At 39.8% G+C, this 15,688-nt stretch overlaps 1 protein-coding gene across 3 annotated transcripts in view; it reads right to left on the bottom strand.

Moving 5' to 3' along the window:
- Positions 1–15,688, bottom strand: part of SEMA3D (semaphorin 3D) — a 143,636-nt gene that overhangs the window by 82,289 nt on the left and 45,659 nt on the right. For all 3 annotated transcript variants that reach the window (XM_064443768.1, XM_064443758.1, XM_064443750.1), the window contains exon 2: positions 14,882–15,072. In XM_064443768.1, coding sequence (XP_064299838.1) covers positions 14,882–14,996 — 115 coding nt within the window. In that variant the 5' untranslated portion in view covers positions 14,997–15,072. The remainder of the gene's footprint in view (positions 1–14,881; positions 15,073–15,688) is intronic.

Raw genomic sequence — 15,688 nt, 5'->3', positions numbered from 1 at the left:
TATGATGGAGCTGTTTATTGGGAAAGGGTTCTCCGATGCTGATCACAGCACAGCAGGTGGTTTTAGCTCCCTTGGGCTACTCAAATTCTTCTTGGTTGATCTCTAAAATACTGTTTATCAGCTGAGCATTGCTGGAGCCCATTATTTCTGAGTAATCATCTTTCTCTTCTCCACCCATGACATAAGAGCTGGCTGCATTACTAGATTATCTGATCCACTGTATATAGCAATAAATGCCTTATAAATTCTGCAGTCTAGATTAAATCCCTGTTTAACAGTTCTCTCTCCCGGTTAGTACACAGCATGGAGGGAATAGGAGGAGTACAGGATGACAGTATCTAGTAATTAGTCATTCACAGGCATTAACAGGAATAAACAGGAGAGATTAATTAATTTCACAGGCTTTTGTATTTCAGCAATCCATATCACCCTCTGTTACTTTTAAATGTCTTCTGATGACAAGCCTGCAGTCGTATCACAGTGCTCGCCTGTGGGACTCGAGTAACTAAGATGCAGAATATGAAGGAAAATTCATTCTCATCTCCAGCCATAGGAATTTGATATGAGTAAGGTTAAAAGATACGTTTGTGCAGATGCTCTAGGGCACTTTCATTGCCTACAGTCATGCAATCCTTGGGCCTTTGCAAGCATGTCACTTGCCAGTATGTGTAGACCTGATTTTCCACATACCTGAAAGGAGATGACTGAGGCTGCTCTCCACTTACCATTTCTTTCTTATCTGAAAGGAATGATCTCTGTAGTGACCATCCCAAAAGGACATTTGCCATCTACTGCTTACCACTTCTAGTATTTCTCAGTAGAGAGCCACCTAGGACAGCTACAACAGGGAGGGAAAAAACTCTCTCATGACTGAAAGACCCAAGTGGCAATGAGCCCTGCCTGGTGCCTTGCAGAGTCATTTGTTGCACTGCACCATAAGGAAAACATCTGTAAAATGTTCCAGGGTGAAATGACAGCATTGCATACTGATTCTTAGTGATGCAAGTGACAACACAAGCTGCAAAGTGGTGAAGAATAAGTTTTGGCCAGTTATTTGCTAACTATTGAAAAGAGGTTGCAAATAAGACTCTGAACATGGCCACTGATAAGATTAAAACTGAAACATGGCCCAATAAAATTTGTCATTAACACAGAATGGATTAAATTACAGCCAAATTAATCACTCCTTAAAAGCAAAACAATCCAATCTTATGGGTTGATATTGCCCTTCACAGTGAGTTATATTTAATATCACCAAGGCTTTTACACTGGAAAAATTTACTATGAAAAGCACATTTGCCCAATGGTTTTCAGGCTTAAGGAAAGCTGTTGATTTGAATCACTGCATCTCTGTAGCCAGGCTAACATAGAAACAGCAACCTCACAACGCACAGAAACAGAGTTAGTTACAGGGATGGTCTTGCATGAGTACACGTTCAGCATTCAGTTTATTTGTTTATTCAGTATTTGCTGGTTTACTAAAAATTAAATACTTTTTTCCAGTGTGGCAATTAAATGAATATTCAGCAAACTCCCCTTCTGGGTTAATATTTCCCTCCTGAGTGGCAGAAGCTGGAATAGTGACTGTTTTTTATTCATTTAGAAAAGTATCTCGGTGGACTTGGCTCACAACAGCATGATCATTACTCACTTAAATAACCTCCAGCAGTGGAGCCACAGCATACAGGCTTTGAATGAAAAAAAATTGTCATTCTCTTCTGGTAACATGTATTTGCATTTATACAGAATATTTAGACTTCTTAGCCTTGAATCACATATGTGGTGACCACGCTGCCATTCCTCGACTCCAGCGTGGTGTAAGCATGCAGCAATCTGGAACCACTTGGTTGAGACTCAGAAGTGCCTTTGTGGCCAGTCACAGACATTGTTGTAATGATGGGCTAGGCATAAACCGGCAGAAAAGGAACTCCTCAACCTGTTTCAAAACAGCTACATCTAATGACACCTTTGAAGGACTCTGAATTTAAAGGTTTTATGTGTATAATTCTGTAACTTTTATATACAGTAGAAAAGAAATGTCACATCTTTTCCTCTAGATAGAAACAAGTCCTTTCACGTGCTGGGAAATACCCATAACAATTAACATGGGTATTGTGTGAATCCTCAACTAAACTTTTGGGATAAAGAAATGTCAATATAGCATGAATACAGCAATTCACTTATTTCTTAAAGTATTCTGAGTTTAAAAGATCCAATTGATCCCAGATGTATTTGTATGAAGGCAAAGAGAATAGTTCCAGCCTACTACCGATCCCTACTACTTATTGCAAGAAGCAAGTTACATTTTGTTGAGCTGCATCTCACCATGGAACCATGGACAATGATGATTTGTTGTGCATGTCATGTGGCTCTCATTGCTATACAATGAATTTTATTTGGCCTGGAGGAAAGCGTCTTAACCATGGCACAGCAGGGCCTTTCCAAAAGGATATGGATTACTGGGAACAGAGAAAAAAAATACTACTTGGCAAAATATCACGTCAAAAATCTTGGTTCTCATTCTGAGTAGACTCAAAACCACCATGTACTCCACTACATATTTTGGGGTTAGGTGCTTCTGTTCACTCCTGTTACAGTCTAGGAAGGTGACACTGGAATGCTAACTTTTTCAAAGTTTGTCCAAAATTCAGTCTGCTGCAGGACTTAGGGCATTTCAGGGCATTTTCACTTTAAGCTTCAGGTACTTCCACAGGCCAGCTCAGCAATCAGCAAACTAAACATTTGCCACATCTCTGTTTGCAAATACTTATTGATAGATGTCAAATCTGTCAGTATTTTAGAACCCAGAAAAATCATAAGTAGTTGAAAGAGCTCATTATGCGCTATGATTCTCAAACCATGCTTACAGACAATGGTAACTAAGCAATAGCTCGCTCTGTGCAGTGCTGCCAAGAGGTTTTTTACATCTTTCACTGGGAAGGGACAGATCATTTTGTCTTCAGACAACCTTCACAATGGCTACTCCACCCATAAAGACAAAAAACAAAAAAGTAACTCATGCTGTGGGACCTGACTTGCTTTTGTCTTAGTAAAGCTCCCTTGAAAGGAGGTGCTTCTGCAAGATCAGAACTGAGACTACTGCAGATTATTTAGTTAATCTGTTTCAGAGCCAGGGGTTATAATCAATCTACAGTCATGTCTTTGTTTGACTCAGTGTTTTTTAAATCCACAAAAATGGTAGCACTGTAAAACAAAATAGGCAGGTGCTTACCACCGAAAATACACCCACTTAATAAATATGACTAGTGAAACAGGTGCACAGATAACTTGTAAAGTGTTGTTATTGCAAACTTGATTAAAAACTGCTTTGTGACTTCTTGTTATTGGTGAAAAAATGCAAAGGCCCAATTAAAAAACTTCACAGAGCCAAACCAAATAATTAACTTTAGACAGGACAGCTCACAATGTATCTGAGTGAAACATCTGTTCTTCTGAAAAAGACCTAAGACCATGGATTTGCACAGGTTCCCTTTTCCTAAGTCATTTATCTTTCTTGAAGAACTTCCAAAGTAAGTCAACCCACCGTTTTTTCCAATGCAAAATTAAATCACCTATTTTTTAAAATGATACTCTGGATATCTGAAGAAGATGCACTGCAAATGGGATTCAATATAAATGATTGGCAAGCATATGAGTTTGGTAATGCATAGACAGTTCTTGGCATCTCATCACACAAACCTGTCCATTAAGAATACCTAGCACATCAATGGACCTAAGAAGTACCAAATCTCCTTTCTAAATGTAAGGCAGAACATGCAGCGCCATCACCTCTATTTCCTTATTTTCAATTGTTAGCACTGAACTTAGCTTTTTTCCCTTCACCTCTCACAGATCCTCAGCCTGGCAGCCAGTCTCACGTGTAACAGGTTACGCATTGGAGTTATTTGACTGAAATCTGCTTGATTCCACTTCAGTCCTATTTCAAATTCCCTTTAAAGTATCCCAATGGTGAGGGGATACAAAGAACATAATACTTTTCTTTTAACTAGCAGAGTAAAATTTTTGGCCGTTACTGAAGACAGAGACCAGTTTTCTTCTCAACCTTATGGATGAGGAACTATCACCTTAGCTAGAAGTCACACTGTAGCCTTATCTTTTAAAATTATCTTCCAGCAACTTGTGCATCAAGCAGCTGAGAGAAAAACTCTGCCCTGTTCTGAAGGATGGCTTATAAACTCACCTATTCCTAAAGCTGTTCTGAAAACCCACCTTACTAGATCCATATTGGCAAATAGCCTATAAATTTACTAACCCTAGGAAAAGGCAGCTTTAAATTAATTCAGCTACTCCCACACTCTGTAGTCAGACTTTCAATTTTTAAATGCCTTGGAACAACTCAAAATAAAGTAATTTCATTCATACCCTGGTTAACCATTTCGCAGCCTCTTTTCCCTCCCAATCTATCAGCCAATCAAATAAATGGAGAGCAAGAGAGCAATGACAGGCTTCAGGTAGAAGTAATGGCAAAATCTTGTTTGGATTATTCAAAAAAAACTGAGTTAAGCTCACTGATTGTGACTCAGTTTTATTGCTCCAGCTAGTCTGCCATCTCATCTCATAAACCTTCCAGGTACCTTTAGGTGCATAATCATATGACCTATAATCAGAAAGGCATGAATCTTATGAAGGATGTAGCCATGGGGAAGCAAGTGTGGAGATAAGTCCACACTCTGAAGAACAGGCAACACAAACAAAATGCACTCACAATAGGTTGTGCCTAGTAGATGTCTAGCATCAAAACCATCTCAAGGATCTGGGACTTGCAATAACTTGCATGAAGAACACACTCCATGCTGCAGCAGCGGGCTCATGCTGCAGCAGCGAACTCGTTCTTTCCTGCTTGGATGAAGATGTGTATTGCACTATGCAAGTATGTCCAGGTGTTAAAAATGCAACATGGTGATTATATTTAGAGCTTTAAGGCACATAGCTCTTCCTTTGTCAAAGTATGCTTCATAAAATTATATGCAGTGCTATCCCTCCTTTTGAAACAAATTACTGTCATTATATTGCACTAGCCTTCAGAATAGCACCAACCCTTCATTTCAGACTTTACTTTCTTCAGAGCGATGCAAAAATGGCTAGAGTATTTTCAAGCACCTGTACCTGCAATTTTCTACTAACTGAATCTTCAGAGCACATGATATCCTTTGGAGAAGCACACGGCACTTTGAGGACAGGCGGAGGAGGTCTTTGCTACATCCTACAGCCCACGTGGGCTGGTAAAACAACAGCAGGTTGTGCTATTTCTTCCACCCATACTATCTAGTAGCAGCTGTACAGAACAGGACACATTTTTTAATCCTTACTCAGTTTTTGCTCTGTTGATGAAAATCTAGCCTTAGGAAGTAAGATAAGTGGACTTTGTTTCACACTTAGAGCAAATGAGAATTTTGTTGTAGATTTAAACAATTTAAATATCCAGGATTTAAACCTGCAGGTTTTCTCAAAAGAATCCAAGGTATAATTGGCTACAGAAACCTGGCTTTGGCTCAGTAGCTGGTCTGACACTACCAGTAGGTGCTGACAGATCTCTTTGGGAGTCTGACTCACTTTATTCAGACCTGCTTTCTCAGACTGCACATCTGACACCAGGACTTCCTCCACTGAGCCTGCTGTTGACCTGCCCTGAGCTGTTGTATACGAAAGACATTGTTTTTAAAATGGTCAGATGTCTTAATAATATGTCCACTTTAACATTTTTCTCACCAGGTTCAAATGTATTTGCCAGCTTCCTAATGAGTGTAATGTTCATAAAAAAGTAGACAAGGCTTTCTTGCTGAAAGATGAGAGACCTTGAACTGCAGTGGCATGAACAACTCTATTGTAATAAAAGTGTCAAACGGCATGGGCCTGGAAAATACATTAATATCAGTACTAACAGGCTTAGGAGAGATACAGAGCAGCATGAGCTACTCGTGAAGAAGGTGAGTTGACAGTGCAAAGGACAGTTAATACCAAACAGATTTGCTTGCTCAGTTACTTCATTAGTGCCTCTGTTTTCAAGACTTAAAAAAAACAGCTTACAGACAGAAGAATCCAGATTTGTTGCCTATCATTGCTATTTGCAATTTCCATACTAGTGCAACTATATACGATGCATGAGTCATAACCAGTGTCTATGAGCAACACAGATTTTATGAAAGCATTCAGTAGCTGTATGTCCCACCCTTCCCCACCCTCTCCACAGACACACACCCCACTTGCGCTTGCATCAAGACTTGGAGCCAGACCCTCAGTTTAACCACTGGGACCTGCAATAATTTTATAAGCTGAGGACCTAGCCCTGAGCGTATAGCAAGAAGCCGTGGGGGCCATTCTTCTCTCCGACTCCAAGCATTGGACTTGAGCCCACACAAGCTGTATGGTCAGGCTGTAAAGCTAAATAAGATACAGAGATAGTCCTAACTACTAATAGCATATGTCCTTGCCAAAGGGACTGACGAGACCTGGCACTGGTGCAAGAGAAAGGGCAGGTCCGTGCATCTGGGAACGGATGAGTGGGGAAAGAAGTGGATATGTGTGTTTGGGGAGAAGGGAGCAGGGAGGGACATGTCCTCCTTCCAGAAACAGCACGCTGTTATGTTGGCTCGGCTGCCATGAAACTACAGTCTGAGAGAGCCTATAAGATCTCTTAAGTGTTGATGGTCCTTCAACGCCCTTCCCACAGTTCCCCTGAGGGCAAGGATATTTCCTCATTACCAGCTTCAAAAAGCTCTTCTGGTTTCTCAGCTCAACCAAGACAGGTCCAGATGGACAAGGAGACAGAGCAGATACAGTAAAGGAGCTGAGACCAGGTCTGGGAAACAATAACCAGCTCACCAGTGTGACTTGCTGCCCAGGGAGCAACGGCAGCTTTTGGCAGGGCTGAAGGGACTGTGGTGGGAGGAGTGCCTGCACAGGAAAGGAGGCGAAGGGCAGGGACCTCTGTGAGCAGATTTACCTGTCAACGGAACAGATATTTCCGCTGTTGGCAGCAAACTTGCATTAGGACGTTCCTGCTTGCTGTCCCCACACGTAACTGTTTGTTCCTGTCCCCACAGCGGGGTTCCCTCTCTAACATGAGCCAGATAATCTTTCTGTCCCATGCTCTGAATGAGAAATGGGAACTTTTATACCAGCAGTAGGGGCATTAATATTTTAGCTTTTTCTGCCATCATGACCGCTGGTTGAGCTCACAAGACAAAATTAACAGCCCTGCTCTAAATCACTACAGAAATGCAGTACAGAGATGCAATTGCTTAATCATTATCTGGGGTGGTTGCACAGGATGGACATTCTCTAAGAAAACATGGTTAAAATGTAGAGAATTACTGGGTTTGGGAAACTTCAAAGATTTTTTTTCCTTATATTCTTTTTCCAGTTTTGCAGATATATTTTGTTTTATTAAAAAGCAAGCAAAAGTAGCAAGATAACCCAACTGGCTAACGTGAAGGAAGGTTTTCAAAATAGTTTTGCACCAGCAATAGCAAAGGACCTCTTCCAGCAATGAAAATAAAACCAACTCACATTATAATAGCCTGGACTAGCATAATGTTCTCCTATGGAAAAGTGAAATATAATTATCAGTTATACTTTCTGATACAGACAGAAGTTAAGTTCTTACGAAGCCATTAAAACTAGAGGTCATTGAATATCTGCATTAATTCCCTTATAAGTTAGTTGTTTGTGTTGGAGTTATGCCTAGCAACCTCTGCCAGATTCAGTCCCACGTGCAGATGTGCAGGTGGACCCAATATCTGCCTTGTAGACTTAGGCAACGTTATGATAGGACTGTACTAACTAAAAATTGCAGAGTAAGGGATATCAGAGATTGTGTGTCTGCACAAGGTAACCATGTGTGCCATCATATTCCCTGCTGTCAGTCATTGGCATATAGGCATAAGCTGTTACTTAATATTGGAGGAGGGATTGATTTTTTAAATTATTAATATTTACATTTATTTATCAGTTTTGGGGCAGCAGTGGGTGTCATATAGATTGCTGTTGTGTTACATATTTAGTAAGAAATATTTTTCAAAGAAATCCAGGGTGCATGGATAATGCAGAGGGAGATGTAAAGTCATCCCAAAGCTTCCAGGTAAGATAAGCATAAAATTTTGGTGTCTTCAGTAACCTTTTAGCCATCAAACTTTGTGGTACAACCCAGCATACTTCTCTGGGGCCACCCGGATTTGGATCGCAGAGGAGAATGAATGTTTTCTCAAATTAGTGGAAAAAAAAAAAGGTACCTTTGTCACTCCCACCCTCGTCTAAATGCCTCTGTTAACCACAGCTAGCCAATCCTTCTGGCTTCTCTGATAGTGCTCTGGCATGATAAAGGAAATTTTGTCTGTTCGTCTTTCTGCTGTCTCTTTGTGTATTTATCTCTGAAGGACTTTGACTACAGAACAGACCACCCCTGTACCCCTTGGCCCTTCTTTGAGGAACTTGTCTGTAAATGGAACAGCAGAAATGAGGAGGGAGGAAAGGGAAATAGGATGTGACTTGAGGACCTGCGCTGCAACCACAGATGTCCACTGCTAGACACACACTGACGTCAAGAGGATCATGCCCTCAAATTAGTGCATAGAAAGAGAACAAGTTTGGGATCTGTGAAACTACTCTGAATTGAGTTTACTTTACAAATGTCTTTAGTAAAAGTGTAATTAGACAAATATTTTTGAAAGTACCCTCTTCGAAGCTGATGCTGCTGATCATGTCTCTCCCCCACATTCTTCTTCTAGGGAAGCAGTTTTTGGTGTTGTCTCATCCTCTTTTTTACAAGGGACCAATCGTTCTTCCCAAAGTCTGACTCTTTTGTTTTTTTCCCCTCATCTTCTGAGATTTAATCAAGTGAACAATCAGAAGAATAGTTTGGTATTTTGTGAACACAATTCTTTTTTTATCCAATTGAGGCCCTTTTGTGATCACAAAAAAAAAGAAAACTGTTGTGAGCTACAGGCTGTTTACACTGTTAAGAGGTTGATACGGGTCAGTTCTTAAAGGTTATTCTTAGTTCAACTGCTATGTAAACTGTTGATGTCACTGACTGGGGGCTGCTCTCCAGGACATTATATATATGATAATTATATGACAGAAAATGCAGCATATAGTTGGATCTGACCTCCAAGTTCACTAGTTTAAAAAAGGAAAAAATGTCTCTAAGAAACTTGCTGTTTTCCAGTACTGAAATGTAATATACCCCTTCAAGCTTATACTTAGTCCACAGCATATATGAGTCTTTCCTCACTTGGACAGCAATGCCCATCCATCTTCAGTCCAGCGTACATTTTAAGTCTCAATGTTCACTGTGTCCAGAAAGCGTTTTTGAAACAAACCAGGCAAAATCTATTTCATAACTAGGCAATCATCTGCAACTAGGATCTTAACTCTCACATAAACATTTTATGTTACTCTACAAAGGAATCTGAGATAGCTTTTTCTGAGAAATCACAAATCATCAAAAACAAATTAAACAACAATCAAGGGATTCAAGAAAAGCAGCACTTTCTCACTCAGCACATTTTCCTTGATCTTCATGGGCATTCAGAGTTACAGCTGCTGCTATTACCACAAAAGCATGTTTTTACCGATTTTTCTTCCTCTTCCTCTAGAGCAAGCACAGCTGCTGAAATGCATTCATAGTTGCACAACACTCCCTTCATGATACTGGGATTACCACAACGTCACAGACAGTTTAAATGATGCTCATGGAGCTGTAGAATTGTAACTATATTTTATATGCATAATTAAATGATGCATGACATGGAAATAAGCCAGCTTTACTGAAACAGAACAACCTAACTGCTCTGATGCAACAGTTAAGCATCTCATCAGTTATAAAGTGGAACAGGTTTAAAGCAAATGAGAAAACAGGATCCTTGACATTGTAAAGTAGCATGTTCAAGGGATCATTTTTAGAACTTTTAAGGAAATGTACTAATCCAGTCAAATTTTCAAAATTCCTGGCACTAAAATTATATCCTCTGTTTGCTTTTTCACCATGTTGTAAGAATGCATCACTCTTAGGGGGAAGAAAATCATGTATGCAAAACACTGCATGAAGCTAAACAATCCTTAAAAATGGCTAATTTCCCCGTGGCGCTGATGATTTAGCATTGTTGTCCTTCAACAGAGGAGGCAAAACTACATGTCTTTAGTTTACTTATTTAAGATGAAAAAAGTGAGAAATGGAAATTTGATCCTGCTTCAATTTACTTCAGTGGCAACTCTTGCCATGACTTCAGTGGGACTGAGACTGCATCTTAATTCATTCAACGTGAAGAATAAAAATTCAGCCAAGAAAAATGTTGTTGTTTACTAGATTTAAATTACTGCCATAGTTGTTTTTAACAGTGTTAAGTAAATCCTCTTTTAAAAGACATAGTTTGCCTTCAGTCTTACTTTTTCCTATATGCTGTATCACAGTGCAGGCTCCTGGTCCTCTGACCAAATCAGCACCGGTCACAGCAGGCATGGCTTGCTTTTGGGGCATGGCCACATTCCTGCATATGAATTATGTATGTTTGTATATGTCAATGTGGATATGTCACTGGTGATAATGTCCAAATCTGGGCTGGGGCATATCCCCAGGGTGTACACTTTCATAACTGGAACAGGCTGCCCAGGGAGGCTGTGGGGTCCCTTCCCTGGAGACATTCACACCCCACCTGGACGCGTCCCTGTGCCCCCTGCTCTGGCTGTGCCTGCTCAAGCAGGGGGGTTGGGCGAGATGATCTCCAGAGGTCCCTTCCAACCCCCACCATTCTGTGATTCTGTGACAATATAAATGTGTTCTCTGAGTACACAGACTACTTCTAAGATGTCCATGAAAAGCAACAAAGTAAAGCAAATCAATAGGCTTAAATTTGCAATTAGGAGTTTGCATTTCTACAGGAAAATTTTAGGATGGTCACAAATTGAAAAAGGTTGAATTTTTTTTTCTTTTCTTTTTTCCTAGAAGTCAATCAACCTTCCGTCCTGGTTATTCTCTGACTTTTCCTATAAAGTAAAACCTACACATACAAAAAATCTGTATAAATGTACCTGTCAATAAATTGGCAAAACCTACTACCCAAAAGATAGGCAGAAATAAAATTTTCTACACTGTATGAATTAAACATGTTCATATGTATGAACTGTGACACAGGCCCTTCTGTTTTTCAGTAACAGCACTGATGCTGTCCCGTAAATGACTTTGTTGAATGAGACTGATATACGAAAACCTTCTGCATTTGCTCTAGAGGTTGGAATGAGGATGTTAAATGAGGTAGCAGACAACGAGGATGTGCTGCTTAGGGAAGCTGAATGTCACTTCTCTGCTTGAAGATTTCTGCAGTTTGGATGATGGTCACAGGGCATTTCCAGCTACATGAAAAGGGATTATAAATACACACTGTTGCTCTGAGACTGACTGTAGTTAAATATCATACTGTATTACATTAACACAAGTGGAGCATACATGAATTTGTTTTTGTATTACAAGATATTTTAATTGACTTTTGTGCATTTTTGGCTTTATATATGTGTGGTTTTTTAGAACACATTTTTAGAACTGGGGCAAACAATAAAGGAAATCCATCATATGACATGATGTTGATAGAATCATAGAGTCATAGAATCATAGAATGGATTGGGTGGGAAGGGACCTTTAGAGGTCATCCAGCCCAACCCCCCTGCAGTGAGCAGGGACATCTTCAGCTAGAACAGGTTGCTCAGAGCCCCGTCCAGCCTGACCTTGAATGTTTCCATGGATGGAGCACCTACCACCTCTGTGGGCAACCTGGGCCAGTCTTTCACCACCCTCATAGTAAAATATTTTTCCTTATACCCAGTCTGAATCTACCCTCCCTTAGTTTAAAACCATTAATCCTTGTCCTGTCACAACAGACCTTGCTAAAGAGGTTGCCCCCATCTTTTCTATAGCCCCCCTTTAAGTACTGAAAGGCCTCAATAAGGTCTCCCTGCAGCCTTCTCTTCTCCAGGCTGAACCACCCCAACTCTCTCAGCCTTTCTTCACAGAAAAGGTGGATCAGTCCCTGGATCATTTTTGTGGCTTTCATTGTACCCACATCATTCATGGGAATATCTATATCTTAACATTTCCAGCACAGGTTTCTGCCCCTTAAGCTATCTCACAGATAGTTTATATATATAGATATAGATATAGATATACACACACACATAACCGCCATGCAGATAGCTGTAAATTTTAACTGCTGTCTGAATGCAGAGGACTTGTGATGCACTATGGTTTATTGAAGACTCTTGCAGTTATAGACACTTTTTGCTACCCCACCCTGGTCCTTCTCCCCCTTCCTCTATCCACCACTGACTTCTTTCTTTCTCAATTTTCTCCTTCTCTGTGTTCCTTTAATACCATTCCCTCTTCTTTCTCTTTTCTTGTCCCCTACACTTCTTCACCCTCAGCATTCATCACTTGGTGTTCCCTTTCTTCTCCATACTGTCAGGGCATGGGAAGAAGCAGTTTCCGAGCCCTCAGCTGAGGTATGCTGGGCTGCAGCTGTGAGGTGAAGTAACTGCAGGGGAAAGTCCTGCTCGCTTCCAGCTCTCCTGCCCAAGCAAATGCTCAGCCGCTCTGGAAAGATGGAGCTATGCCATCCCATAAACACTTCGCACTTGGAAGGGGATGAAACCTTCCCTTGAAAGACAACAACTTTAGCAACCAAATGAACACGGGTGACCAGGTTTTCAGAGCTGCCTGATGTGGCCAACTTTGGTCAGTTTTCCATAAAGAAAGAAAAGGGCCCTGTATTATCCTCCTCATGATATTTCAAGTCTCAGTTCCAAAGAATGGAGATACCAGGACTCGTCAATGACCCGACTGTAACAATTTTATGAGAACTGGCAAGACAGTTCATTTCTCCTACATCTTATTCTCAGAAACCTTAGTGTTTGGCTGGAATATGTGGGGGGAGTAGGGGGGCAGGGAGGAAGGCAAGCTTAATTCTGAAAAATATATTAAATAGTCAGCACATCTGCCATGATGTTTCAACAACAAAATAATGATTTAATCACGACAAGCACTACCTTCACCATTTACAATGCAAAAGTAAGAAAACAAATCAGTAACTATTCTCTTGTTCTGTGTGAAAAAAGAAAAATACAGGAGGAAGCACAATTAAGTCTGAAAATTCTCTTTCCTTTGGCTTTTCAATTCCATCACAGCTCTCTAAATTAAGATTTATGTGCCATTTTGTATCTGTTGTTGCTTTTATTTTTCCCCTGCAGGGACATAGGTGGATAAGTTTGGATAGGAAACTGTATCCCTCAAGCCAAACTGAAAGGTTTACGAAGTTGGTAATAAAAGTTTGGGTCAGGGCCTAAATATCAATCATCCACTCATTGTCTTTTTAAATGAGTTCAGGCATTTTCCCAACCACTCCCAGTAGGTCTCTGCCACTATTTTAAACTAAGATTTCAGTGATTTTTTTTTTCCTGTGTTGACCTCAATAATTTTTCTCTCTCCCCCTCCTTACCTGCCAAATGCATCCATCAGGATTTTGCCAAAGGCTATCTGCTTTTGAAGTTGAGAGGAATTCACTAATCATGAGTGTCAAATCCACAATAAATGCCATCACCTTATGGTATATGTTGCTACTGGGAATTATCTCAAAAGGCCTAGTTGTGAAAATTCTGGCTATATGTTAGCGGGGTTTTATTGCTAACTTTCATAACTCATGTCAGGTCTTTTCGTTTCTGTATTCATTGGCTTAACTGAGTGCAACCGTTTCCTGAATTTATAAAAATGTTGTCAAGATCCCTTGATCTCTCTTCCTCTGTCTCTCTTACACAAACACATTCAAACACATATATACACAGGGGAATACCATACACAGTGGCATACAAATCTAGCAAAAGAAAAGCTTGTAAATAAATAGTATGTCATTGTGCTTACTCAATAAATTCCTCTGTGTGTTAAACTCATGATAAACATATCATAACCACTGACGAAGGCTTTACAGCCTCCTGTCCCATCACACCATCCTGAGTGCAATTCTGTAATGCATAGGAAGACCTAAGTTTGAAAAACTGAGAGCAGAATTAGCCCCCTTAAGGGCAGCAAGCTGACATAACTGAAAAATAACTGACTCGAGAGCATTTGCTTTAGCTAAAGAAGACAATATCTCTGTGCCTTGTAAACCTGTGGAAGTGCACCGTACATTCAAAGCAACAAGAAATCTACCTTCTTTAAGAACTTGTCCAATAAAGAATATAAAATGCATCTGTGTTTAAAACGCTCAATCTGTAACATTCTCAACAAGAAGCACACATGAAGTAAAGAAAGTCCTCAGAAAAACATGCTTTGCTTTTGTGATCCAAAGAGGTGAGAAGAAAGAAGACAACATTTCAAGAGTTTCACATACCACATTAGTGACAGAGGAAAAAAAATTACAAAAATAAAATGTCAGTGCCATTTGAAAAACCTGGGGCAGCTCTCTCGACTTTCCCTGATGCTCTGGGAAGGTGTGAGTGTCCCCTGTGGCCCACGCCACCCCCACCAGCCACATGGGAATGTCTCCAATGGCCCTCATGGCGTTTCAAGTAGCACTAGAAGCCTATGTTTAGGCAATGACTCCCCCTTAATTTTTGTATGGTATAGCAATATCCTCTAGGAACAAACTGAAATAATAAATAAAAAAAAAAACCCAGTTATATTTCAGAAACTTGTACCCATCCACCCAAAGAAGATAATTTAATACTGTCCCTAGGCAGAATTAATCCATCTTTAAGGTTTATGTTGACTGTTTCTGGGAACTGTAGGGACAACTGTGTTTTGTTTTCCTGGTTAATAATAGAAATGAACATCACATCAAAATAAAAGTGGCAAAAACAGAAAAACTGCTGAAAGGTTTACCTTTATAGGAAAGCTTAAGTCTTGGGATATTTTGTTTTGATGTTCCAGTGACTGGAAGGAAGAGCATCACTAAAGATAACAGGCTGCAGGCATGTGGTCCTTGGGAAGCTCTCATTCTGCTCTCTTCTTCAGTATCTTCTTCTGCACTATGGTGAAATATCTCCCCGCTTTTCAAGCAATCCAAATTTAATCTGGAGGCAAAAAGAAAACATCTGTAGATTTTTTGCATTATTATATAAATAATAAGTCTGAAAGCAAGCCAGACCTATCTTTAAAGAGTTGCTTATTTAACACGTTTTCTACAAAAGTATTTTTTTCTCTAGTATAAATAAAAACGTTGTAAATCTGTTTCTTTAATACTAAACTTACACACTTTGTGGCTGGAAAAATATGTAAATTTTTCAAACGCCAATGTCTAGTATAGCTAAAGCTTAAGCACAAATTAAATTAACGCAGTATCCATAAAAAGAACATTTGTCATTCAAAAGTGACCATGTAACTTCTTAGTACATCCCACTCCATTGGATATCTTAATGTTTTATAACTCTCGCTTTATCTCAGTACAACAGCTATTGTATGTTTACGCTATGACTAGAATAAACTGTAATATCTCAGATACCATGGGCGGACAAGCTGAGTTACCAGTGAGTACATACCCATCTCAAACTTTCATAAATAAACAAAGAAAATTGGATAGAGCAAGCAGTTGTTTTTAGTTTTAATAGATGAAAAAGTCAATGCGGCTGATGGTTTTAAATGTGCTTTCAGTATGATATTTCCAGCAGAATAACTACCTCAATTCACCCA

The sequence above is a fragment of the Phalacrocorax carbo genome, chromosome 1 (assembly GCF_963921805.1).
Source record: "Phalacrocorax carbo chromosome 1, bPhaCar2.1, whole genome shotgun sequence".
NCBI lineage: Eukaryota > Metazoa > Chordata > Aves > Suliformes > Phalacrocoracidae > Phalacrocorax > Phalacrocorax carbo.
Note: the sequence above shows the minus strand (reverse complement) of the source record. Positions and strands in the feature narration are given on the sequence as shown.